The sequence below is a fragment of the Sabethes cyaneus genome, chromosome 3 (genome assembly GCF_943734655.1).
Source record: "Sabethes cyaneus chromosome 3, idSabCyanKW18_F2, whole genome shotgun sequence".
NCBI lineage: Eukaryota > Metazoa > Arthropoda > Insecta > Diptera > Culicidae > Sabethes > Sabethes cyaneus.
Window position 1 is genome coordinate 80518979 of NC_071355.1, and position 24380 is coordinate 80543358.

General features: G+C 39.5%; 1 protein-coding gene across 1 annotated transcript; it reads right to left on the minus strand.

The window, feature by feature from the left end:
• Positions 1–21864: 21864 nt before the first annotated feature.
• Positions 21865–22873, minus strand: LOC128742736 (uncharacterized). Its single transcript, XM_053839185.1, has 3 exons — positions 22813–22873; positions 22277–22719; positions 21865–22215 (listed from the first exon to the last, which is right to left on the minus strand). Exons 1-3 carry the CDS (start codon positions 22871–22873, stop codon positions 21865–21867), a joined length of 855 nt encoding a protein of 284 aa, XP_053695160.1.
• Between the last annotated feature and the right edge of the window lie 1507 nt (positions 22874–24380).

Here is a 24380-nt window from a genome sequence, read left to right on the forward strand (position 1 = left end):
CAAAAGTGTATCTGGAACCATAACTACGTGTAGCCCAACTTCCATCAAACGAAACTTGGGTCTTTACTGGGTCGTTATCGTTGACGACAGCTCCGGTCGTTTTAAGTTTGTCAAGGCAGGCAGCTTTTTCTTCTTCAACTGCTTTCGTGAGTGATGCGTCTCTGGCAACTTCAAGAGTGGCTTCCATATCCATTTCATCGCTAAAAAATGTCGTTGATGGCATGAATGGAATATCACAGAATGTCAGCAACTCTTTGGTGTGATTGTAACTTCCACCAGAGTATATGGTGGCCCAAACCATTGCTCTTCTTAGCTTTGGTTTTGGAGATGGCTCCTCAGTTCTTAGTCTGAATAAGGCAGCGCATTCATCGCATTTAAACCAAATCGTTGATATCATAGAGCGATAGTCTTCTTGCAGCAAGTTCATGGTTCCAGGACAAGATTTTGAGTGCTTAGCTTGAGTTGAAACGAGACATTTACACACACAGTTAAGATCTACAATTCCATTGGTTCGCATGGTTTCAATATTGCCGGCACAAAATCAAAACTTGATTCCTCATATGCAATGTCGTCTTCATAAAAGTTATGGAATTCGTCCGGGTGTCGAAGAAAATTTGTTGGTGATAAGGCTTCCACCGCTTTTGCAGCGTTAGAAGTTGAACTAATGCTAGAAGATATCGTCTAAAGAATGTTATGTAGAGATTTTACGTTATTTCAGCACAGAAAACATAGACTTGATAAATTTGCCAATTACGACGTGCCAAAACGAAATGCTCTCCCTTGATTCATTACAGTCTTCTATCTCCGGAATATAATCGGAATATGATTCATCAAATTCAACGGCATCATCCGTATCGCATTTGTCAGGGATTTGAGAAAAAAATATGAATGGTGTATACTCTCTCATATTATTAGTAGATTTTAGAGCTGAATCAGTGGTAGAAAGTAGTATCTAGAGTGTTGCGAAGAGATTATAAGGTCTTTAAGGATCAAAATAATTAAACTCACGTTTGAACTACTGCATTCTTGAAAACTCAACGATTTGTTAACATCGGTCTGCTCATGAATGCTTTGCTCCTCTAAAAATCATATAAACGATTTCTTTTAGTTTAGTTATTCATTGAAATATAGAACCACAGCAGACATTTGTCATAATCTGATTATTTCCATAAAAAGGTAAAGGTACACCCAGGTCGCTTCTTATACGAACGGATACGTTCCGCTTAAACAAAGCCGCGTGATTCAAAAATTTACATTAAAAAACCGCGTCAATTCCATAACTCACGTGAAAATCTAGTGAATTGTGAACCTCTAGTTAATCTAGTGAACCTAGTGAACTGTATGTGTATTTTTCAAATTTATATATGATTATATTAGAGGAAACGGAAAACGTGACTGCAATTATGAGGATGTGTTGCACCATCTTCGAGTAATCGTGAAAAATCAATCGCGTAAAAATAAACCGCCTAAAAGCGACATTACTGTATTTTGGTAACATACCTGTGCATAACAGTAAGTTCAGCAATTCTGCAGCAGTCATGTTTTCAAGAAATAGGCTCGCTCTATCACAATAACTTTCAACTGAATCTCCTGGTGGTACACTAAAATCATTTGGATGATCTGCCGTGGAATCGTCAAAAGTATTCCACACATTGCTTTCGTCAATCATATTGTGATAACACAGCCTTAGTTCATTGCACTCATCATCACTATCGGTTATCGACTTTGGAGGATAACACATCAATTCATCTTCATCACTATCGCGATTTCTTTCCCGATCCGCTTGCTTGATTTACCTCTCGTAGTAAAGCCTTAGCTCTAGCTTTGCGCCTACGCGGCATTGTTCGTCAAAATTTCAAAAACTTCTCAAAATGCTTGCTTCAACAGAGTCAAACAAAAGCATCGCAAAATAGTTAGTAGCATATAAAAGCTAATTAGATTTACTATAATTCTTGTATAAGCAACATGTTCTCAGACAATTTTACTACCTTTCATGGCAACGTCTAGAAATTTTCACTACGTAACGTATAGTACTTTTGAGTATAATAACGCTAGGGCTAAACAGAAATTTTTTAGCCCATATTTACTGGTGCGTCCTTTCATTTTTACGCTCTACCCTATACCTACTAGTATACCCTACCATAAAATTTCTTTCTGTGTAGCTTACTTTCGCAAGAAAAACCACCCCCATGGCAACTTTGACGCTTACGAACAAAATTAGTGAAGCCAACATAAGCATGATGTTTGCTGTTAGTCGAATGTAAATTATAATTATTAATGAACTGTTGTTCAGATTTCCTAAAGATTTTTCACTTCTACGTAATATAAATGACCCATACATAATTTAGATTTAGTAGTTTGATTGCGACACTTCCACGGCCATATGTATGTTAGCGCATCCACGTGAAAAATCATGTAAATTTCTGTACCAGCAACTTACTTGCATGGTACTAGTTAATAGGAAAGTTGATAAAATTTACCTGGATCGCCCGTAAACCAATAATTCACGTAAAAAAAATCTTGGGCTTAAACGTCCTTCTAACTCTTGGCCCTTTTTTATCGCGAGGCTTCACAGCATGCTATCAGAGCACAGGACATTACGGGGCTAGTGCAACAATCCTACTGATTCTATCTAGCAACACCGCCTAGTTGAGATTCGAACATACGACGAGTGACTTGTTAGGCCATCGTTGTACTTCGAAACCAACTATGCGGTTGAATTTACGTAAACGTTACATGAAAAGTGCGGTGGATGAGAATTAACTATGTTTTCACATAAACTTGACGTAACGGTTTTTTTGAGTGTAGGAAGTATCCCTGGTTGCGCGTCATTTTCAAGCCTGAAATTTGGTTGTGCAAACTACACATATACTATTACCAGCTTTCACAAATACAACAAAAGAGTACTGATTCTTTTGAAAGCAAAAATTATAGCAACAAACTTTTATGATAACCCACCTTAACATTAAAGATTGAAATAAGTCCAAATTGATGTCCTGAGGTGAAACGTCATCGAAAAGTGAGCGGTCATCCTTTCCTTTTGCCAGATTGTATCCATAAAGTAGGGCGGGGCATAAGTGCGATGTTTGAAGTTGTCATCAATTTTCGCGAGATATAAAGAAGAACAACAACAAAATATATTTTATAGTGATGCAGCTACTCAATGTCTTTACATTCAATTATAAATCATCTGGAATAATAGTGTTATTGAACATAAATTCTTCATTCTTCTGATCAAGTGCCGATTCGCACTTTTACCCCACTAGCGGGGCAAAAGTTCGATTACCACGGGGCAAAAGTGCGAAGCTCGAATCCATGAAATTAGCACAGCAGTAGCTAACAAAACCATATCGTCACTCTGCGGTATGTTTCGGTAAGTAATATTCTCAATTTACACCATTCCTATTTTGCGCTGGTATATTGCAGCCTCTGGCAGATCGAAACTTTCCCAAATGTTTGTTTTTTGTTTCATCAGCGGAAAAACATTGTTTTCCTTCGACCAACATCTGTAGAGCACAGTTTTCTGCAGATCTTTTATTTCTAGTATCTGTAATATAGTGCCAAAAGCTGTATATAATTAGCTATACATTTTTTCCTCGTCAGTGAATCGCAATTTTGCCCCGTCCGTGATTCGCACCTTTACTCCGCTAGGCGCTTGACGGGGTTTGATTAAATTATGGAAAAGCGAAATATATTTTGTAAACTCTTTTCACCGTATTTTCAAAACAGATATGCGAGTGATGTAAAACACTGCTACAAATTTTCAACAAGTAATATCCTCCTGTTGATATCGTATTACCCGTATAACAAAAAATTACATCATAACCGTCCTAAAATAACATTTGCACATAACTCAGCAACTATGCAATCAAAGTTTACGTTAGATTCAAGCAGTCAAAGTAGTCACCCATTAACGCCAATCTAGTCAATTTACTCGGAATCTGCACCGATAAATCATTAAATCGCATCCTTACTCTATAACAAAGGTAAAAATGTAGTTTCAACCACATTTATGGTTGTTTTACGCACAAACCGAAATTTCATTTCGTTTCAAACTGATATGTATGATTGAAATGAAAATATTTACATCGAAAATTCAATTTGACTACTTTACTTTTAATTCAAAACTGTTATTTTCTTGATTCAAATAGAATTTCGTTTTGAAACAAAAATATTTTTAGGTTGTTATAAAAAGTTCGTTTGAAACAAACGAATTTTTTCGCTCCGTGATAGAAACGAAACCTTTCCCCGAACAACCCCGTTGAGAATCCCGGCTATTACGCTGACGGACGTACAGCGTAGCGCGCAGTAGCTTACAAGTCGTAAGGACTTGCATAGTGTCGTCGTCCCGTCAGTAAAATGAGTTAGATTCTCGATCCATGAATCGAACTTTTACCCCGTCAATAAATCGAACTTTTGCCCCGCTAGGCGCTTGGCGGGGTTTGATTAAATTATGGAAAAGCAAAATCTATTTTGTAAATTTTTCTCAGCAATTTCAAGAGAGATATCTGAGTGATATAAAACGCTGCTACAATTTGTCAATAAGTAATATCCTCCTGTTGATATCGTATTTGCCGTACAACGAAATATTACATCAAAACCGTTCTAAAATAACTTTTACCCATAACTCAGCAACTATGATTCGTAAACAACAAATGTTTATGATAGATTTAAGCTGTCGAAGTACTCACCCATCCATACCAATGTAGTCAATTTACTCGGAATCCGCACTGCTAAATCATTGAATCGCACGTTTACCCGCATCGCACTTTTACCCCTCCTTACTCTATAGGTACTGCAAGAATTTGTTCGAAACTGGTGTCTTGCATTTGTGCATGTGACGTGACGCAGAATTCTCAAAGCGAGGAAAATTAGCGACTCTCTTATCCGAGAATAGTTTTGAACGTTTCATTTGCTGTTTTACATTAGTTAGTTGCTGGCAACTCTTTACATAGTTTCCATAGTCTAGCATTACATTAAGATTAATTTCTTTCGAAAATACTGGATAAGGCAAGAGTGACCCGTAGTGATGCTGTTTATTTGACTGTCAACTCAGTATAAGGCAGTAAGGTATAAAACATTTTGCAAACAACTTTAACCTATTTAGTAGCTTTCAATCATGAGAATGAATAAAACGCGGTAAAAAATAATCGACTTGCAAAAATTGGGATTTTCAACCTGCAGAACAACTAAACCATTTAAACATAACAATTTTGTGATATCATCAAATCAAACACATAAATACATCATGTCATTTCTAACTAAATAGTGTTTGATGTTGAAGTAAGATTTGAGGAGCTATTAACATTTATTCGAAAATAATTCAAAATTCAAAATTGACATTCTCAACCTGCAGTCTCAACAAACCCTATATATTCTGCATGTAGCATGTATACATGAAGAATCGTATTATTATATGCATGGATATATGCTAATATAGCCACAAAGAGATTAACGTAGTCCTGCGTCACCTATATGCGGTCGTGTCTTGAACGGAACCTCTGATTTTTTCACCCGGATAATCAAGTTTAAAAATCCGGAGTCGAGTCTCCAGTAGAAAGGCAAAAAGAAAACAACAGCTTTAGCAAGCACGACACAACAAGACGACTTTACTTTGTCGATCCTTTTATCTCGTCGGTCGATTTTATCATTTGAACATTGAACCTAGACGAACTTGATGTCCTGAAAGTAAACCGATAAGGAAAAGAGCGCTACTATCGCTTTCCTACACCCGATTATAACGCTATACTGCAATAAATTATTCAAAACTGTACTCAAAGACGAGCGATGGAATTCCTTACTTAATTTCGGTTGCTGTCAAGTATAAAAATAACTAAAAGCAGAGGGTCAAGCAAATTTGGTACCCTTTTTGTTAAAATGGTACTCGAAAGACAATTATGTATACTTAAAATCAAATTATAAATAATGCTTTAAACTATTTTCGAAGAAATTGACCAGGGCGAATCTATGTTGTAAATGATAATTTAGATTAGGCCATTACAAATATTTAAAAAAGTTTTTGCACTTCCATTGTTGGGCCACTGAAGGGGCGGGGGGCGAAAAAAAAACAGAGAATTTTTTAATTGAGAAAAAAAATGGGTTCTAGGCATTTTTACTTAAAATTTAAACGTGAAAACCAAATCTATTCTTGCTTTTAATAAATACGTTGTTATTTTTCATGCAAAAATCTACGAACAAAAACGAAAAAAAATTTGTTGTCCGAGTTTCGGAAATTCCACTGTTTGAACTTCCCACTTCTATTTCGTGCTAGGAGCGTTAACTCAACTCGTACACTCATTTTTCGAGTTTTTCAGGCTGTAGAGCCCACAGACAATTGATTTTTTTAAACAAAATTTAACTCATCCTATAAATTATTTTTTTGCCCCCCGATTTTTCAAGCCAATTTCCAAGGGGAGGGGGGGTGACAAAAACTTTGAAAAGGATTTACAATGGCTTTATTTATTAATTTAAATTTCTGCTTCAATTGGCAAGAAACACAATGCTCATACTGGCAAATCGTAAAAGGCTAGGTTTTGAGGTTTCAAGTATTATCGAGGATTTTCTTTCAAATTTATGTATTTGATGCTGTTCAGATTAACTTGACGTCCTTAAACTCTAAAAACTAATAGTACGCTATATGCTATATACCCTATACTACAAACTAAATAGGAAACATATTGTGCTCTGACGTCAAGTTTTACTGGACAGCATCGTTTCACCGAATAATCCGGATAATCTACAAATTTGTCGTCGCGGTTAGAAAATCGGCAAAACTAAAACGTGCTAAGTTAGTCATTTCTCGGTTAATTCGAAAGATATACGTACTAGCGGTTAATATAAATATCGGCCAACTTACTAAATGAATAGTAGAGATAATCTATTTTTGAAAATTTACTATTAAAACATGCAAAATTATTAAGCATTGTCAATATTATACTAGATGAGCCAGCTCGTCGCATGTAAGCACGTTTTTGTTTTCTACTAACAAAAATGGTGTAGTCTCTCACAAGGTTAGTCAACAGAGGTTTTCTGATGTTCAAATTTGTTTTTCACCTCAGCTGGGTTACCCTTGACGACCACCGAAATTTTCAAAGCGGAAACTGTTGAATGCATAAACAACGTCGATGGTTGCTAACCAATCGTTCCGTGCACTTCTGTTCTACAAACTGTGAAAACTAGATCACCTATTTTACCTCACCTTGGTCCCTCATAGGTAGGTCAGCACAGGAATCATTTCCTCTGTTCGAGCCTAAGCCAAATTGATATTCTTGTGTGTTCCTAAAAGTGCTCAGACTGATCGTATTCTATTCGAATACATTCAAAATTTATTATTTGAAATTTGAAAACTCAAAATTTATGCTTTGTGTGAGATCCACATTTTTTGATTTTTTGGAATGACACCTATCACCAAACCGTATGGTGATGGGCTACCCGTCGCCAATTAGTTGCGCCAAAAATACCCTCCCGTACCCTATTCTTGAGTTCTTATTATGTATTTTATACTGTTGGTTAACTCGATGCTTTTAGTTGTTAACTATCTACTACAATATGCTATATTTTATATATTCTATATTATATCTAATAAGGCACATTTGTTTTAGCATCAAGTTTCACCGCACAGTACCGACTCACCGAATAGAAGGACATTCTACAAATTTGTCGTCGCGGTTAGAAAATTGCGAATTTGCGTAACAAACTTTTAAACATTTTGCTCCATGTTTACTTTCAGGACATTAAGTTCGTGTAGATTTTATGTTCAGTTGATGAAACTGGTTAACGGAAAGATAGTTTTTCACGTTTTGAAAATTTATTACTTTCAGGACATCAACTTGGTCTGGGCTTTAGCGAAATAAAATATTTCTGATCTTTTGGGATGGAAATAATCTTCTGTCAACTTCTTCTTCGTCAATTCGTAGTAAATGAAATCGCAGATGTAAAAGATTATGCTGGGGTCGCGTAGCCTAGCTTTTAGAAAATGCCCGCCGTCGTTTGTTGACTGCTCAGTGAGACGAACTATGGGAGTACGCATAGGCTGTCTTGATGAGGTGCTGAGGCTTGATGTGTAGTATTGTTATTGCTGTCGTTATAATTTTCGTGTTCGTTCTGGCGCACGCTTCAGTTGTTAGATTCCTTTTCTGTCCTATGCGGATTAATTATTTCATGTTTTTGGAAATTGACCAATTTTTATGTGATGTCTCTCTTTGAGGGTCCAGATAAGTGAAGTTTCACAGTTGCCAATAAGTCCTTGTCTAGATAATGGATTATTTTTGACGTAGGACTACGTCTTTGTTTACTATACTGGGACTGGGTAGCACTTTGTGAAAAAGAAAATAGAAGTGTAACGTTTGAATGAAAGATTTCAAATGCTAATAACTACTAAACTACTGAACGCAACTGAACAATTTATATGTCGTTGGATAGATAAAATGTCCAGCAATTTTATGGAAGAGGTAAGAGAGCAATATTAAGGAGGGCGTAAAAGGGGGGGGCTCCTATACAAATGAAACATAAATTTCCTCAAAACTCGAAAGCTAATCAAGCAAATGGAACCAAATTTGGCATGTGGGGGTTTTTGGAGGCATGAATTTATTTTATGATGGTTTGAGACCCCTCACCCCTGTGGTAGGAGGATAAGGACTCTCATGCAATTAAAACAGAAATTTTTGCGTATGTGCCATATTTTGTGCTATGTAACAAGCGGTAAGCTGTGAAAGTAAACTAGTAGAATCTTCTCGGAGCAAGAGACAATGAATCGATGCCTCTAAGTAACGCGCCTGTTGTCATTTATGTCGAAAGACAAGGACATTCGAATGACACGTCATATTTGCGATGAATGTGCTTTGGCTTTAATGTTATTTGTAACCAATGGCCCTTTTAAGGGCCACAAGCGAGTTAAAGTAAGATTATTGCAACATGTCAAGCTACGCATAATCAATCGCATAATCGTATTTAATACAATAATCTGTGGGCTGGTCATTCATTACTATTTCACCCTTTATGATGCACACAAGTGATTTTTAAAATAAATCTCTGTGTCTCAATGGTTGCAGGCATTGTACTTATGAACCCCCGTCCACGTATTTTCAAAGCAACCATTGCATTCAATGAAGAATTGAATCTGAATATTTCGCTGTTCTCTTTTCAACATGCACTTAAACAATGATTCTTATGAACATACATATGCCAGAAATGAAGTTTACATTGGTCTTTGATCTAATGATCTGATATAGTCCTACGTCACCCTTTCCTACAACCCTTAGGGCTGTATACCTTGTAGTTTTTGAAAGTATTGAAAGAAGGAAGACTGGAGTGAAAGACAGAAATATAAATTGCTTGAAAGAGGAAAGGAAAGGCGTGTATAGTAAAGCAAACAAAAGGTATGGCAATTTAGAAATTTTTTGAACACGTTTGCGAACATGACCGCTATAAGCCTTGAATCAGATGCAAAAACCCTCCCGCTCTTAGGACCCCTGAGTTTCCTGTGTTTACCCTGAGTTTCCTGAGTTTTCTACATTGACCTGACGTTACCAACGTGACCAGGAACTATACCTGAGTTGTACCGAATTTGGTTCCCATGTCCGCCGTTGCCACCACATCCGTCAACCCCGAAGCTGGAAGAGCGTCCCTGCCATCGATGCCATCGCAGTTAAGCCGCGTCGTCGCCATCGCGCTTAACGAAAACATTTAGTGTGCCCGCAGCCGGAACGCCGGGAGTAACTATTGAACCCCGTACCCCAAGCAGCACACATTTGGCACTTTTAGATGCAGCAACTCATTTATGACTAAAATTAGGTACATATCGGTTACCACAACTGTTTTATAACAACTGTGCCACTCGGGTCGCCGACCTGGCCGCAAATAGATCTCGGTCAGCATCTCCGTCGAAAGTGAAACCCCGAAACCAAAAGTTAGGAAAAATCCGTCAATAAAGGAATAGTTTGAGCAGAACGTTTTCAGGTGTTTCTTTGACAATAAGTCGCGAACATTTGCCGTCCTTGAGGCTTGTTTTAGGGGGGTCTCGTAAGTGCTGGGTAGTTATGACCCCGTCAGTTACAGATTCTTTCGACAATGTACCAATCGAAAGAACGGTAGCTTCTACGATTGCTGCCTCATGGATTAAAATGCGGTGTGCGCTGGCGGGTTACACATTTTGCCGTAGGTTATATGGGTCATTCCATCTCAAACGTACACAAAAATCGAAAAAATTGGATCCGACTATCAGCGAGGTCAACCAAAGTTGGCATAAATGTTCATTTAGACCCCACAACCAATTTCCCAAGATATTATGCCGATTGATCCATCCCCCTAGCAGTGGCGCTATTTCCTTTTTTACAGGTTTTTATAAAAAGTCATTTTTCGCCGGAATATTTTACATAAGATCACTAATATTTCAGTAGTTGGGAGACCATTTCTGAATTTCGTTCGTTTTTAAGCCAGTTTTCCCCATAGTGCAATGAAGCAGCAATAAATAATAAAGCAATTTTCAAGTTTCGAAATTACTTCGAACTTTCGAATAATCTCATGAGTGAAATACCACATTAGTCGACATAACAATGCATTATATCGCTCAAATAACTAGGACACTTAAATAATAAAACTATAAAAATTTGTACGAATTTGTTACTTTTATTTAAATATATACAATACAATCCAGAACATCAAAATTTATTATGCTGATTCTATGTTGAAAATGCATATTTTTCATTAAAATACATTATTAAGCCTTGAAAATGTCCGGACGTTTCAGGTAGACGTGTTTAAACATACTGTCGTTAACAATTCAGTTAAAATTACGCATGCCCCAGATATTCAAAACGCCCTATCTCGCAAACTACCAATATTGTTTTTTCTAGTTAAGTGATTCTTATGTAGAATTTTCTGGTGAACATTTTGAGCATATTCATTTGAAAATAAAATTGGGGGTGTTTTGAGATATTCGCATTTTTCGTTTTAAATTGCAAAAAAATGTATGATGTTGATAAATTAGATAAAAACTGATAATATCATTCGATTGCACGGCCAAAAATCCATAGAAAAAGTATATTGGCATGTTCTCACATCAAACTGTTTCAGAGGTATTTGAACCCGAAAAATTACTTTTTATAAAAACCTGTAAAAAAGGAAATAGCGCCACTGCTAGTTGAGATATATTTAAAAGCTTTTTATCATTAAAGAAGTCCTACCAGCCAAATTTCCTACGTTTTTTGTGCGACGAAGAAGAAAATGTCGACTAATCGTTTTAATTTCCATCATTCATAGATGAAAATAACTCACGCAAGGAATTATCGTTATTCTACAGCCAGGAAAACTTGCCTGACCTGCAGAAATTTTGCAGAATAACATTTGTCATGCCGTCCTACACAAATACATGCGCGTTAGCTTCCTAAACATTGTTGTGATTTCATATTCATTGTTGTGATACGATGAAAAATTTTGTTGGATGGATTTTAAAACGGTACGACGTATTTAAAAAATAAAGTCAGTTGCGTTATTTCAATAATATGCTTTAATAATCGCATTTTAGTGCTTTCAAAGTTCACGGAAAGGAAGTTAAGTGTGTTTTATTCAAATCAGCACAATAACTTTTGGAGTATTTATTAAATCCACCCAAGAAATGATGAAAATTAGAATAGCTTTACTTACTACAACGGGAATCTATACCAATAAAAATGGATTTCTGTCTGTCTGTCTGTCGGGATGTTCCTTATAGAATCAAAAACTACTGAACCAATCGGCGTGAAAATTTGCATGTGGAGGTTCTCGGGGCCAGGAAAGGTTTTAGTGATGGTTAGAGACCCCTCTCCCACTAGGAAGGGGGGCTCCCATAGAAATGAAACACGAATTTCTGCATAACTCGAGAACTAATCAAGCAAATAGAACAAAATTTGGCATGTGAGTGTTTTTGGTGACAAGAATTCATTCTATGGTAAATTGAGACACCTCCCCTCTTTAGAAGGGGAATTATGACTCCTCACCCCTTTAAGAGGGGGGGGGGCTTCCATACAAATGAAATGCAAATTTCCTCATAAATCGAGAACTAATCAAGCAAATGGAACAAAATTTGGCATGTGAAGGTTTTCGAGCGCAAGAATATTTTCTATGGTAAATTAGGACCCCTCCCCACTTTAAAATGGAGGGCTCCTGTATAAATTAAAAACAAATTTCCTCATAACTCAAGAACTAATCAAGCAAATGGAGCCAAATTAGGCATGTGGGTGCTTTTGGAGACAAATTTTTTTTCTATGGTAAATTGGGACCCCTCCCCACTTTAGGAGGGGGGGCTCCTATACAAATGAAATACAAATTTCCTCATAACTCGAGAACTAATCAAACAAATAGAACCAAATTTGGCATGTGTAGGTTTTTGGAGGCAAAAATATTTTCTATGGTGAATTTAGACCCCTTCCCAATTTAAGAGTGGGGGGCTTCTACACAAATGAAATTCAAATTTCCTCATAATTCGAGAACTAATCAAGCAAATGGAACCAAATTTAGCATGTGGGTGTTTTTGGAGGCAACTATTTTTTCTATGATGAATTAGGACCCCTTACCTTTTTAGGAGGGGGGGGCTCCCATACAAACGAAATACAAATTTCCTCATAACTCTAGAACTAATCAAGCAAATGGAACCAAATTTAGCATGTGAGTGAGTTTTTAGGCAAGAATATTTTCTATGGTGAATAAGGACCTCTCCCCACTTTAGGAGGCGGGGCTTCTATGCAAATTTCCTCATAACTCGAGAACTAATCAATCAAATGGAACCAAATTTGACATGTAAGTGGTTTTGGAGGCAAGATTTTTTTCTATGGTGAATTAAGGCCCCTCTCCTCTTTAGAAAGCGAGTTATGACCCATCTCCCCTTTAAGAGGGTGGGCTTCCATACAAATGTGTTCCGCAAAATGGTATTCGGCGAAATGGTTTGTAATGATGGCGAATATTTAAATGCTATTCGCTTTATTTTATGAGGCTAAGCAATGGGAGAGTTGTTTTCTACTTTACTGTGAGGAAAATTTGTATAATAAAACACCCATGAACTCCACAGAAACTTGCAAAACACAAGATTGTGACACAGGTCATCCGAGATTCACGATTTGTGTACAACACAGTTTAATTTGTGGCAATACGAAGTTGGTCGGGTCAGCTAGTTATAAATAAACCTTAATTCAGAGAGCATGCGAAGGCGGTACAAAACTATGGTTTCCATAGATTTTAGCTTTAAATACGGTTGCCTCCATGGTAACTGTTCTCAGATGTTCCACAGTGTTCCGCCCTAAATTCCATATGGTGGGATTAAGCATAAATTGATTCCCAAAAAAATAAGTGAGATTAGCTGCTCTCCCTCTGTGTCTCGAGGGATAACACCCCCCTTATAGATAAAATGTAAAATTTAAAAAACCGGTGTTAGCTTCTAAAGGGAAAAAGAATAGAGTAAGCCGAAAAGTTATAAGTTATAATTTAATGGTTTCACCGAGAAAAATCAATTTAAATTCGAAAAGAAAGGGAAAAAGATAGAGCTCTACTATCTTCGACAAAAATGTGCAATTAACTGTGATTAATAATTTCTTAGAACATTCGAAAAGCATACAAAGCGTTGTTAAAGAGCTAGATCGAAAAAACTGTTTTAAGGGTGCCCCTAATAGTTTGGCCTTTTAACTTCTTTCATGTAAGAGATAGAAATCTTGAATATTCAACAAAGTTTCTCGAAAATAGTTTAGCTACAACTTTTCTGTGCGTAACAATCATTTCTGACTTGAAATAGAGAAAGTATTTTTTGTATCTGATTAGAGACACCCTAATGTCCGAATATTTTTTCACCACTAGCAAGTGCTTTTTGAATGAAGAAACTTTTCTGAAGCAACTATTATGCTATTTCTTAAGGTTTCGATGCTATTACTTATGTCTCACTATTTTTGAAACCGTCCCATTGAGTGCCGGCGCCCGATCTCGACGACATCCGGCAAAAAATCGGTCTGCTCTAGAATAATAGAGCTACCGTAAAAGACGGCCTTTCGGCAGATCTCTACAAAAATAACAAAGAACCCCTAGAAAACACCTTTCACTGGATATTTTTAAGGATTTGGGAGGAGGAGAAACTATCGTTTATCCCCAACAGCAAGAGGATTGGCAAAGCAGTACTTTTTACTCTCCGACAAATCCTTCGAAAATGTTGGAGTACGTGCCCAGGCATTATATTTTTGTGGATTTCAGGGCAGCATACGATACAGTCAAGCGCGAACAGCTATGGCAGATAATGCACGGGTACGGGTTTCCGGACAAACTGACGCGGCTGATCACGGCTACCCTGAAGCAAGTGATGTTTCTCAAGTCCTTATGAATCACGCAGACGGTTGCGGCAAGGAACAGTCCTGTATGTTATTCAACATCGGTGTGAGGATGAGGGTGGTGACCCGAAAAGCGGGCATCCAAAACGAGGGGAACAATCTTTAGCAAGCGTAGCTAACTCCTAGCCTTCGCAGGCGACCTCGACATCATCATTAGAAACCGCGGTACGGAGGAGCCATACTAAAAACGAAGGCCAGGAGGCTGGGTTGCAAATCAACGCGCCGAAAACCAAATATTATGGAATAAAATGGTTTTTCGATATGTCGCGAAACTCGGAAAGGAAAAACAGACACGTTTTATAACAAGAGAAACTAGAACAATCTTTATTGTATGAGAAACGTGTTTTATGTGAATAATAATAAGAAAACAAATGTTTGACACTTGACACACAGTAGAGTGTGTATATTAAGGGGCACAGTAGCGGCGGTTGCATAAAAGATACAACAGTGCAGCCAAAAGTTATTCTTTAACACCCCTGCTCAACCGCTGCAACTCTTTAAACCAATAGCAGCTCGATGCTTCTGAAACGCTGCCACCGGTAACCCTTTGGTCATCATATCGGCTGGTTGATTCGTTGAAGGAAGGAACTGAAGTCGGATTCTCCCTTGCTTCACTAGATCACGCAGAAAATGGAATTTTACATCGACGTGCTTGAGTCGTCCAAAACTTCTTGAACTATCGGTTATCCGTATCGCAGATTGATTGTCTTCGTAGAACGTAGTCGCCTCTTTCGATTCACACCACAGATCCTGTAGCAAACGAATTAGCCACATTTCATGGCATGCTGCTGTACATAATGCGGTAAGTTCCGCTTCAGTCGACGACAGCGTTACAATTTGCTGCTTCCGGGTAATCCATCCAACTGTGTTCCCAAATATTTGGAAAATGCACCCACTGACAGAACGCCTATCGAACTGATCATTGGCCCAATCAGCATCGGTATACACTTGAACTACTGGTACATCATATCTTCTGTAATAAACCAAAGCCATAGCAACCGTTCCTTTGACGTATCGTAGAATCCTTTTGAGATGTACCCAGTGAATTTCATTTGGACAACTCTGAAATTGGCTTAGAAAATTCACAGCTGCTGCCAAATCCGGTCTCGTCGTCATCGCCGCGTAGGTTAAGCAACCTACCAACTCTCGATATGGTTTAGTGATCCTCTTCTCTTCTACGCCTTTCGGTAGCTTCAAACGATGCTCTAAAGGAGTTGAGATAAGTTTGCACTCAACCATTTCGAATCTCCGCAAAACTTGTTCATGGTACTTCTGCTGACTAATTTGTAGAACTCCCTTTTCCAAATCGTAGTCAACGATCATGCCCAAAAAGCTTTTGATTTCACCAACGTCGGTCATTTCGAACTCTTGAGATAAAAGAGCTTTCACCATCTTCACTTGCTTCAACGCTCCTGCAATGACGATATCATCAACGTAAAGCACGATAATCAACCTTTCTGATCCGGCTTTGCGAGTGTACAAGCATTGATCATTTTCACTTCTTCGAAATTTCAGCCGCATTTCATGAAATGCTCATTCCATGCACGCGAGGCTTGCTTAAGTCCGTATATGGATTTGTGAAGACGACATACTAAACCGTCACCTTGGTCGAAGCCTTCCGGTTGTACCATATATATTTCCTCCGTCAGCGTACCATTTAAAAACGCTGTCTTTACGTCCATCTGATGGACAACTAGCTTCTCTTGGTTAGCTAGAGCCAATACAGTACGTAGGGTATCCAACTTTGCAACGGGAGAATATGTCTCGGTGTAGTCTATTCCGTACCTTTGACTGAATCCTCGAGCCACCAACCGTGCCTTGTACCGGTCTGGTGCTCCATCAACGCCGTGCTTCACAGTAAAGACCCACTTATTAGTAATAGCCGTACGATTCTTCGGTAACTTAGTCAATTTCCACGTCTTATTCTTCTTTAAGGAATCCATTTCTTCGCTAATAGCAGCTTGCCACAAACTCCAGTCACTTCGACTTTTTGCTTCAGCTATAGAATTCGGCAGATTTTCAGCATAACTTGTCGCATTCAAGGCATACGCAGCATAATCCATTTCATAATCAGCATGCCACGATGGAACTCTTCTATTTCGCTGTGGTCTGCATGGTTCATTACCGCTCTCAACTATCACTGCGTTTGGGTCAGCTTCGGTATCATTCATCTCCGGTTCCTCATCAGAATCCGAACCTTCACCATCGAAACTATCGAATTCTTCATCTGATTCATTTTCGGAATCCCGTGAATTTGTTACCCGTACGACTTCATGAACATCATTCCCACATTCCGCCTTGGGTATGGAGAAGATATCATTTGGAAGTGATCTGTCGACATGTGGTTTCAACTCCTTAGCTTCAAGAAATTCGACATCTCTAGCGTGTATGATTTGCTTTTTCTTCGGATTCCATACGCGATATCCGTTAGTCGCATACCCCAAAAAAATGCCCTTCCAAGCTTTGTCGTCCATCTTCGTTCGCAGCTCCTTTGGAACGTGTACATATGCACTGCAGCCGAAAGCTCGAAGTTTTCTTACATCTGGTTTGCATCCTTCCCACAATTCGTACGGTGTCATATTCGGTTCAATGGCAGACGATGGGCTACGATTCAGTAAATATGCAGCAGTTTGGATCGCTTGACCCCAAAATCGCTTATCTGTACTCGAATCATTCATCATAGCTCGGGCTTTCTCTACGAGAGTTCGATTGAGACGTTCGCTGACTCCATTCTGTTCTGGTGTGTAAGGAACAGTCCACTCCACTAGTATGCCCTTGGATTTACAAAATAGATCAAACTTTCTACTTTTGTACTCACCGCCATTGTCACATCGTAGTCGGTGAATCTTGCGCTGAAATTTTGCAGACACCAACGCCTCATACATCTTGAAGCAGTCGAATACCTCATCCTTCGATGTAATTAAGTATGCCACGACAAAATGACTCCAATCGTCAGTGAATGTCACGAAGTACCTTGCTCCCGATATTCCAACTGGCGTAACCGGACCGCAAACATCTGAATGGATTAGCTCCAGTACACGAGACGAACGCTTTCCCTCCCGCACCATGAATGGCCTCCTCGTTTGCTTGCCGATAACACACGACTCACAAACAAATTTATTCCTGTCGTTAGTCGCACTATCCAGATTCAATCCGATCACCATCTCATCGCGAATCAGTTTCTCCAGGCTTCTTGCATTTAAATGCCCGAACCGACGGTGCCATAATTCCAAAGCCTTTGGAACTCTTCCACACGTGAGCATCGATTCACTCGCACTAACTTTGTCAACGAAGAAATTCAATCCGTATAGTCTGCCTACACGCGATCCCGTTGCGACGATTTCTGATCCACGAAAGATTTGCACTTTTCCTTGCTCATAAACCACTTTCATTCCAGCATCGTCCACCCTCATTACAGAAAACAAATTGCATCTTAATTCTGGCACGTACAACACGTTCTTCACTGTGCATTCGATTCGCTTTCCATTAATCTCAGAGAGTACTCGAACTGCCCCGGAATGCTTCGCCACTATACACTGTTCATTCTTCGCGATCGCTATTTCAATCGGCTGATCTAGCTCTTTTAATTCGACAAACATCGACCTGTCATTCACTATGTGATCAGAGCATCCTGAGTCGATAAACCAATTCACTTTTTGCGAGTCACACTGTACATCGATTCCCCTGCTTACACCGGCAAAACACACACCATTTTGTTCTGCAACGTGTGCTTTAGATTTTTCGTTTTTGTAGACTCCCTTTTTTTTCACAGGACATTCAGACAATTTGTGTCCTTCCTGCTTGCAACCAAAGCACCTAAATTTCTTCGCTTTTGCAGCTTTCTTGTATCCCGAAAAGGCAGCCTCATCTACACCGGCAGTGGGGGTAAACAATTCTATACCTTTACGTTTGGTTTCTTCATTAAGTAACCGGCACTTAACAAATTCGATCGACAAATTTTCTTCTGGCATTGTCTCAATCGCGGTAACAACGGTATCAAAAGAACTTCCCAGCGTAAGTAGGAGGTGACAAATCACGTCGATTTCCTCCAATACAGCATCTGTTGCTCGATACTCCCGCACTAACTTATCGAACCGGAGAAAATGTTGCTGTAACGTACCACTCGCGAAACGCATAGTGAGCATCTGACGTTTTAGATGCATTCGACTCGCTATGCTGCGCCGTTCAAATACACGACGTAACGCATCCCAAATATCCTTAGGAGCCGGTTTGTCCTGGATATACTCCAATTGGGAATCGTGTATACGCGAAACTAGTAACGATTTGCACTTTCTGTCCATTTTCTTCCTTTTCTCTCGAGCTAGTTCTTTTCTTTTCCGCGTTTCTTCGTTGTCACCAGCCGCCACTTCTATTTCCGGAACTTCTACAGCAAATGTCTGCACACACTCCACGAGCTCATGCTCCTCCAGGAGTATCAGCATGCGGAACTTCCATGCTGCAAAATTCGTGCCGTCGAAAAGCGGTAGAAAGACACGATCAACTTTTTCTTCCTCCATAACGATCACCACTTTAATCTAATCAATAAATGCGCTACGCGTTTACTGGGCCTAGAACCTAAAATGGTTTTTCGATATGTCGCGAAACTCGGAAAGGAAAAACAGACACGTTTTATAACAAGAGAAACTAGAACAATCTTTATTGTATGAGAAACGTGTTTTATGTGAATAATAATAAGAAAACAAATGTTTGACACTTGACACACAGTAGAGTGTGTATATTAAGGGGCACAGTAGCGGCGGTTGCATAAAAGATACAACAGTGCAGCCAAAAGTTATTCTTTAACATGGAAGGCTCAGAACATGGGAGGTCACCCACGGATAGTGATGATTATTGACAGCGATAAGCTGGAAGTAGTTGATGTGCTCATTTATTTGGGATCGGTAAGAGCCAACGCAGTTCTATGCTGTCAGAAGAAAGTATTTATATACGTATTTGCTGCCAAGCGAAGGGAACAATTTGAACTCATTGTATTAATCAATATAATCCAGTCTCCCCAAGTCAATCATTGAGGCTGGCATCGTCGTTGCTTTCGCAACATACCGCCGGTTGTAAAACTCGGTATCGCACACAGATACACCGTAATCAATCTCCATTCAGTCGGAATCAATGACAAAAAGTAGGAATTTCACCTAATCCCCACCTGGAATTGCCCTGTACCCTTGTCAAATATCATGCTCCCGTGAGTTTAATCACCATCCAACCCGCTTCCCCATCTCCTGCAGAAGCCTCAAACGAACGAAAACCACGGCAGCTTAGACGATCTATCAATCGGATAAGAGTCTCTCCATCATAATTTATTCAATTATTCCCGTCAATCCACCCATTATTCGCATTTCACGCCACTGCACTGCATGCCAGGCGCGGGCTATATCGGGCGTCACACAAAAGGCAAAAATTCGGTCGGAGGTGTTTGCCTGAATTTGATTCACTCCACAGCAGCAGCTGCCAAATAGCAGGCTATTATAGGAAATCAAGCGTGCTTTCTTTTCGATACCTACTTTTATCTGTTTACGCATGAGCGGGAAATTAATCATCATTTCGTGTTATCAACTACAATTCGTACCACCCACCGAGCATGATGTAGAGAAAAAAATCTCCTATGACTCCTATCTAAAAGGAGTTTCTAAAAGGACAAAGGGAACAGATCAATTACTTTACATTGTTCACCAAAGTCAATATCTATTGGTAATTTGAAGCGGTACTCAGTGCTATATAATTTGAGAAGTTGGGAAAAAAGAATATCCTTTTTTTTTTCAAACATAATTGCAGTTTGCTTAAATAAATGAAGAACAATTATTTTTTCAGCACATCTACTGAGCATGCACACAAAACCAGCCAAGCTCAATGAACAGGTTTAATGAGCACAATCGAACCATCCCGAGCAAAGTTGTATATAAAATTTGTTGCAATTTTTCTTTTGCTCGATCGAAGCTTTTGCTTGTTTTCGCGATTATATCAGTCATCGCTAGCTAAAGTTGGCCTTCGGAATATTCTAAATTTAATTTATTTAGCTGGACATATTAAATTTGAGAAGCAGGAAAAAAAAATTGCGAGCTTCCACGCTGGTTTGATTTATATTTTGAAAATTTCCCATTGAAATTACTGTCATATAAGCCGTCGATTTTGTTTTTCTATCCAGTTGCGCTGATGAATTAATGAATTCAAATTTATTCAAATCCAATTATTTTCTCTCTACCTATATGAATATAATTAGAATGGCAGGACTTCAAATTTTCTTCTGAAGGTACGGCAGCAAATAATAGCCTGCCACGGAGTCCCTTCCGGGCAGATTCAATCCACACGAAGCTCGCAATCATCACGCTATGATTAAAAGTACATGACAACTGCAGATCAGGCAAATCGTTTCGCTATCAGCCGGCACTTCCACTTTGCTCGGGTGCACTATTTACGTTATTAATAGCTGAACGGACGAAAATAGGTTCTTATCAAATAATCGGATTCATTATATACCTACTTAACTCGCCGGGGACACCGGGCGGCGGAAGGTTTTGCTTTTGACATCGTTTTCATTTGCAATTGGCCATCGGTTTCAGCGCCAGATAATTATCCGCCCTCAAAGCGTGCATTCGTGCGTATCTTCCGTGAATCTGCAAACCGATGAGCCCAAACTGAATGGGAAAATTTCAATATCGTTGACTGGATATTCCGCCACACGGTCACCGTATCGCCCGGTGTCCTGCTTTATAGAGTTAATGAATTAAGCCAGGTGACAGTTTCCCATGTTTGAAATTCGGTTCAACGGAGTCGCATCCGATCATGGGTGGCAACACGGAACGCGGTTTGTGGGTATTTTTTTGCCTGTGGGGTGCGGTTTGGGACAGACGGCTAAAGGACGGCTCGGCTCGAGCAATCGATATACCCTTCGAAACCGCAACCGCACTTCACCGACTGGGCGGCTTTATTGATTCGGCGCTATCCGAATGATGTACTGGTGTCTCTTTTTCGATCATATTTACTGCAGAAGTATTGAACAAATATATTAATATATCCATGCATAACCTGTTATGTTTTTTTTTCAGATGCTTAACAATTTGGATTCATGTAGGGTGACATATTCCCCGGATATATCAGAAAAATCAATAAATGAATAAACTTCAAGGCGTACATTGCCTTGGGATCTATGCAATAATAACTTAATTATCAGAAAAAATCAGATTAGTTCAGAATTTGTGGTTGCTAACTTCCTGGCTCTCTGGTATAATTGCGATAGAGAATTTTGAAGAAACCATCAGTCACTGAATTTGAAGGACAAATCGTTAGTGTTTCAAAGGAAAATTTCAATAAGAATAAACTTGCTTTAGGCTGCAATAATATATTTTTTCTTCAACAATTATTACCAACAATAAAACAAATATTCAAGTCTTTCATTTTGACCGGTTAGTCGTAACTACCGTAAAAACCATTAAAAGCATATCTCTACTAAAACATAGATTTAAGTTACATCAACGATCCGAACTAGCGTAAATGGCAACACTTTTTTCTAACCAAAATTGTGACCGGATTCGACATCCAGCTCACCGCTGTTGATGTCATCCTCCGGTTCGTGCTGGGGCTGCTTGGAGACCTTCGCCTGAAACTGGTGATGCTGCGGTTCCAGTTGGTGCGGAATGGCTGCGTGAGCTGCCGCTTCGGCCGCATTCTTCTGCGCTTCCTGAGCCGAGAAGGCTGCCTTGTGGGCCGCTTCTTGCGTTGCTTCATAGTCCACCTGGGCTGCCTTCAGCTGTTCTTCGATGGCTTCGACGCGGGCTTTGGCGGTACCAACCATCTGGGTTTGGGACGCTAGTTCTGTTGCGGCTTCACTGGCCGCTTGTTGTGCATGCTCGGATGCAACCTAATTAGACAAAATAACATTGGATTATAACAACAACTTGTTTTCATTCTATTGTTCTTACCTGTGCATTGTTTAGAGCTGCTGTCAAAACTTGCACGTGATTCAAAGCTTGTTGCGCAGAATACTGCGATGATTTCGCAGCCTTTTTAGCCTGATGCATTTGTTGGATTTCGCTCTCCAGTGCCTGATGTGCCTCTAGACTTTGTTGCTCAAGCCCTTGTAGAAGAACCTGCTTTCCTGCTAGTGCCGCCTGAGCTGTGGCCGCTGCTTGTGCTGCAGCCTGTGCCAAGGTGCTTTGCGCAATGTAAGCAGCCTGTTTGGCGGCTGCAACCTGATTGTGAACAGCTGTGTTGGCCTGATCTGCCGAACCTTGGGCAATCGATCGGAGTCCACTGCCTGCACTGTAGCCGGATTTGGAAGCGTGATAAGAAGCCGTATTGGAACCGTCAAACTCAAAATCGAAGTCCCGCTTCCGATTGGAAACCGTTCGCGCATTGAGTGCCTCTACCAGTGCGAGAGTAAGAGAGATACCAGCTATTGTTAGGCATTCGGATAAGAATTGGTTAGTAGGGGAAGTGTTAGTGGGTCATTAATTACCTATACAAACCAGAAGCACCACCAGGGGCGAAACTCGAACGCGGAATTTGACGAACTTCATGATTCGATTCTTAGGAACTTTGCAAATATGGCTGGAAATCGGATGAGTGTCTGTAATTGGAGTGATAAGAATAAGTATATCAATTTATGCTGGGTATAAAATCATGACGTCTTCGGCGACCATCTGAGCCATGAAGTAAAAAGGCGGTTTATGGCTATAAATTCTCACCCTATAAAACGCACCTTTTCATTAAGGTACACTATGGTCATAAAGCGTAAACGGAGTGATAGGCTATGGGTGCTTCTGAGCGTCGATCAATTCTTGACGGTAAAATAAAAGCACGTATGACGTCACGACAGACGTATGAATCATGTGAAGTAAGTAAAACACGGCAAACTACAGTGGGTTGACCACGTAGCTAAGATGTCGGAAGAGCGATAGATATCGAGCACAACCGGCTGCTAACTCTATTTGTGTTTGATGTGCGTTGTTGAGACGACGAGCCGCATGGGTGTTAGAGTCGATTGATGAATGGCAATGCTAGACGGATAAATGTGGAGATATATCGAAAATTCGACACTCAACATATTCCCCACTTGAAAAGGCTAATAGACAGACATACACTCAAGTCTTTTTTTACATGGTTTATTTTTACAATTTTTGAATTAACGCGGTTTTTATGACGATTTTTGAATACACGGTTTATTTTTATGATGTTTTTAGAATGAACGCGGTTTTTTTACATTTTTCGAATTACTCGTTTTTTTTAAAACAGTTTTACTTTACGCGCCACGAATCCCCCGTGTAAAAAAACTTGCATGTGTTTAAAATTTCGAATGGCGCCGTACCAGTAAGGAAACTAGCTAAACATGTTATTTAGGATCATGTCTTTCAATTACAAGTACATATCTATTACTTACGAATCTTTCGCAATCGAACCTGGCGAATAATCTCAAGTTTATCTTTTTTCGCGACATCACATAGTCTACTAACAATACTAATCAATACCAGATAAAGTCAGAAAAAAGCGAGACGGTGGCATGATAAGGTGATTAAATGCTCCTCACTTTGGGTTGGTGTCTTCTTTCGTGCCAAACAATGAAAAAAGACACAATGGTGAGAAGCCATTTTGCAAGTAGCTGGAGTTGCTCGCATCGAGACATCACCGTTGGTATCAAGAACTTGAAAGCTCAAATCAAAAGTGTGTAATCGGACACCAGGATGATCGCCGACGGCCCACGATTCATGTTATCAAAGATCCAGTAGTCCGAAGTTTCCTCCACAAGATCACATGAACAACTCCTGACCAACGAACAGCGAAATCTTCTTGTAAATGGCACGTGTTTTAGGCATTGCCAACGTACAACGAGGTCAACTTGGGTCACTACATGAAAGCAGTATTTATACATTCAATCAATACTCTTCACTGTGTAAATGTGCGAAGAACGAAGAAATTCATCGATTTCGTCTCGTTCTGCCTGCGCAACGGCATCCACCTTGCTAGGCTGAAGAAGCTCGGAGTTTCCGTACCGTTTGCAGTTGGCTACACTCGTACCTAAGGCACCGT

Excerpts from the sequence above, each read along its gene's own strand:
- LOC128742736 (XM_053839185.1), bottom strand. The coding sequence starts at position 22,873 with ATGAAGTTCGTCAAATTCCGCGTTCGAGTTTCGCCCCTGGTGGTGCTT. Across the intron at positions 22,720-22,812 it reads GGTGCTTCTGGTTTGTATAG|AGGCACTCAATGCGCGAACG; the intron begins GTAATTAATGAC and ends TCGCACTGGTAG. Across the intron at positions 22,216-22,276 it reads CAGCTCTAAACAATGCACAG|GTTGCATCCGAGCATGCACA; the intron begins GTAAGAACAATA and ends TTGTCTAATTAG.